This window comes from Alligator sinensis, unplaced genomic scaffold (genome assembly GCF_000455745.1).
Source record: "Alligator sinensis unplaced genomic scaffold, ASM45574v1 scaffold428_1, whole genome shotgun sequence".
Taxonomy (NCBI): domain Eukaryota; kingdom Metazoa; phylum Chordata; order Crocodylia; family Alligatoridae; genus Alligator; species Alligator sinensis.
Genome location: NW_005841919.1, coordinates 2,674,057 through 2,676,606, shown reverse-complemented (window position 1 = coordinate 2,676,606; position 2,550 = coordinate 2,674,057). Strand labels below are relative to the sequence as shown.

At 52.1% G+C, this 2,550-nt stretch overlaps 1 protein-coding gene across 6 annotated transcripts in view; it reads left to right on the top strand.

The window, feature by feature from the left end:
* Positions 1-211: 211 nt before the first annotated feature.
* Positions 212-2,550, top strand: part of CEP72 (centrosomal protein 72) — a 51,555-nt gene continuing 49,216 nt past the window's right edge. For all 6 annotated transcript variants that reach the window (XR_003092915.1, XM_014517638.2, XM_014517634.2 and 3 more), the window contains exon 1: positions 212-284. Coding sequence is in view for 5 of the 6 variants with exons in the window: in XM_014517638.2 (XP_014373124.1) it covers positions 224-284 (61 nt within the window). In the remaining variant the exon portion in view is untranslated. The remainder of the gene's footprint in view (positions 285-2,550) is intronic.

Below are 2,550 nucleotides of genomic sequence, written 5' to 3'. Positions count from 1 at the left end.
GGGACAGGGCTTGCAACGGACAAGCAACCCAGGACCGAGTCTGCTCGACCCCCTCGCAAGGCGCTTGCGAACACAAGTGCTGCAGGACCGTAGCCGCAGCACCCTGCGCATGCGCATGCTCGCCCCGCCCCCTCGCAGCTGAGGCCCCGCCCCCGGCGGGATCAGCAGTCGGGTCGGCGGACGGGGTAAACCGGACACGACGCATGCGCAGTGTTTGAAAGCCATGGCGGTGCTTACTGAGGAAGCGGTTCGGGAGAGAGTTCATCTCCGGCACCAGAACCTCGGTAACCTGCCGCCCCGCAGCCGTACAGCGCCTTCACGCCCGAGGGGGATGGGGAGGCGGGGGGGGGAGGGGGAGCCGATGGTCGGAAAGGGAAAGGGACCTGCTCTTCCCCAGTCCCCGGCTGGCGGTTACAGCCGTTACCCCGGTAGCAGGCGGCGGTGCCCCTGCCCGCCAGGCTCCGCGAGCCAATGAGAGCGGCGCGGGCCCGTGATTGACAACAGCCGCCTCCCTAACGGCCTCGGGCCGGCGGCAGAGAGCGGCTGCGAAGCTGGGGCCGAGGCGGCCTCTGCCTGCTCTGGGGAGCACTCCCCTCGCGCAGGGGCCCGGCCCGGCCCGCGACGCCCCCCTGCGGCCTCTTCCATCCCTGTTACCCGAAGCGAGGGCACCCGTGGGTGTAGCCAGCAGTGCTTGCTGCTCATGGTTCCTCACGGTTGCAGCTAACAAGGGTTGCCTGAGAGAGGTCTACCGCACTTGCATGGGAGGGGTACCCTGCAAGACGTGATTCCCCCACCAGTGACCGCACGTTGACATGGTTTGACACGGTCGCTTAACTTCATCTCAGCTGTCTGCTCAACATCATAACAGGACATTGGCTTTTAAGCCGACAGCGTCCTGATCTGGGGGCTGGTTCACCAGTCATGCAAGAATCATAAAAAACTAGGGCTGGAAGGGACCTCCGGTGGTCACAGAGTCCGACCCCTGCTCAAAGCAGGACCAGCCCCAACTTGATTATCTCACCCAAGGCTTTATCTTAAAACCTCCAAGGATGGAGATTGTACAGCTTGTCTGGATAACCTGTTCCAGTGTTTTACTACCCTCCATGGGCGACTGCTGTCTCCTGACTCTAGCGGGGTGCCAGTGGCCGAGCGCCAACTCCGGAAGCACCAGCGGCTTCTGGCCGGCCAATCTCAGGGGGAACATATGCCTCCCCTACACGTTGTCTGTGCTACCCTTCTAGTGAAAAACTTTCCCCCATTATCTAACCTCAAGTTTCCTTGCTGCAGTTTGAAGGGACAGGTGATTTTAGACCACCTTTACATCTTTGATTCTAAACTGGATAGTGGACTGGTTTTGCTCAGCCGGGTATTTTATGATGCCTGGAGCTCTAGCTTTTCTGAGCATGTACAGCAGGCTCCTGGCATAGACATTAGACAAGGCAAACCCCAGTTAACTGGTTTTTGGTTTTCTATCATGCTTTTCCTAAGGAGCTAGTCTACTCTCATTTCTTGTCCCACAGCTAACTGTGGTGACTTTTCCACATGATTTAGAACCAGAAATCATTGCTTTGTACCTTTTATAGAAACAGCGGAGAGATCCTGTTTTCAAGCAGTAGTCTTTGAGTCAGAGCTGCTCTCACTTAGTCTAGTGCAGGGGTGGGCAAGATGCAGCCCACAAGGCCATTCCATCTGGCCTGTGGGGATACTAAAAAATTTAGAAAATTAATATTTATCTGGCCCTGGCTGCCTGTCATGTAGCCCTCAATGGCTTGTCAAAACTCAGTAAGTGGCCCTCCGCCCGAAATAATTGCCTGCCCCTGGTCTAGTGTTAATCAAAATCCAAGAAAAATCAAATTCATTACCCTGAAAACATGTACAAACAAATTAAATGGTAGGTGGGATTTTCCATGTGCCATCTAGTCCGCATAATTGTCTGCATATCTAATCCCAGTTTACAGTAAGTGAATGCTAATTGGTGTAGTTGAGCCAGAGTAAGCTACCATAGATTTCTCTTTTGCTTACCATGAAGTGAGAGCAGGCACAAAAACAGTTACATGCAGTAGGTCCCAATCCCTTTTTGATTTGTTGTAATGTGGTTTTCCATAAGCTGAGTTTATGCCCATGTACTTTACAACTTTACATAATCTGACATTTGCAGTGGTTCATATCATAATTAGCCTGATCTTCCATGTCCTTGCACCTTGAATAGTCATTGTTGGTTTTGCAAGGTGAGCGAAAGACTGCAAAATCAGAGTGGACAAAAGAGGTCTAGAGGGTAAAGGAGAAACACAGCTGTTCACTAGGAGAAGTAAATCAGACTGTATGCCAATTAATGAAAGAAATATTATGCAGAGTCACCTGGATGGAGATATCTCTTTCAAACTCAGGGACATTTTATGGCTGGGGAACAAAAAACAGAATCTGTCCCCTTAAGGTCTACCTTCAGCTCTAGGCTACAAAATCAAGCTCTCTCTTGCTTACTTTTCCTCTGGCCTCATTAATCCTACATTTTTCCTACGAACTTTGTTCTTTCCACACTGTGACCTTACT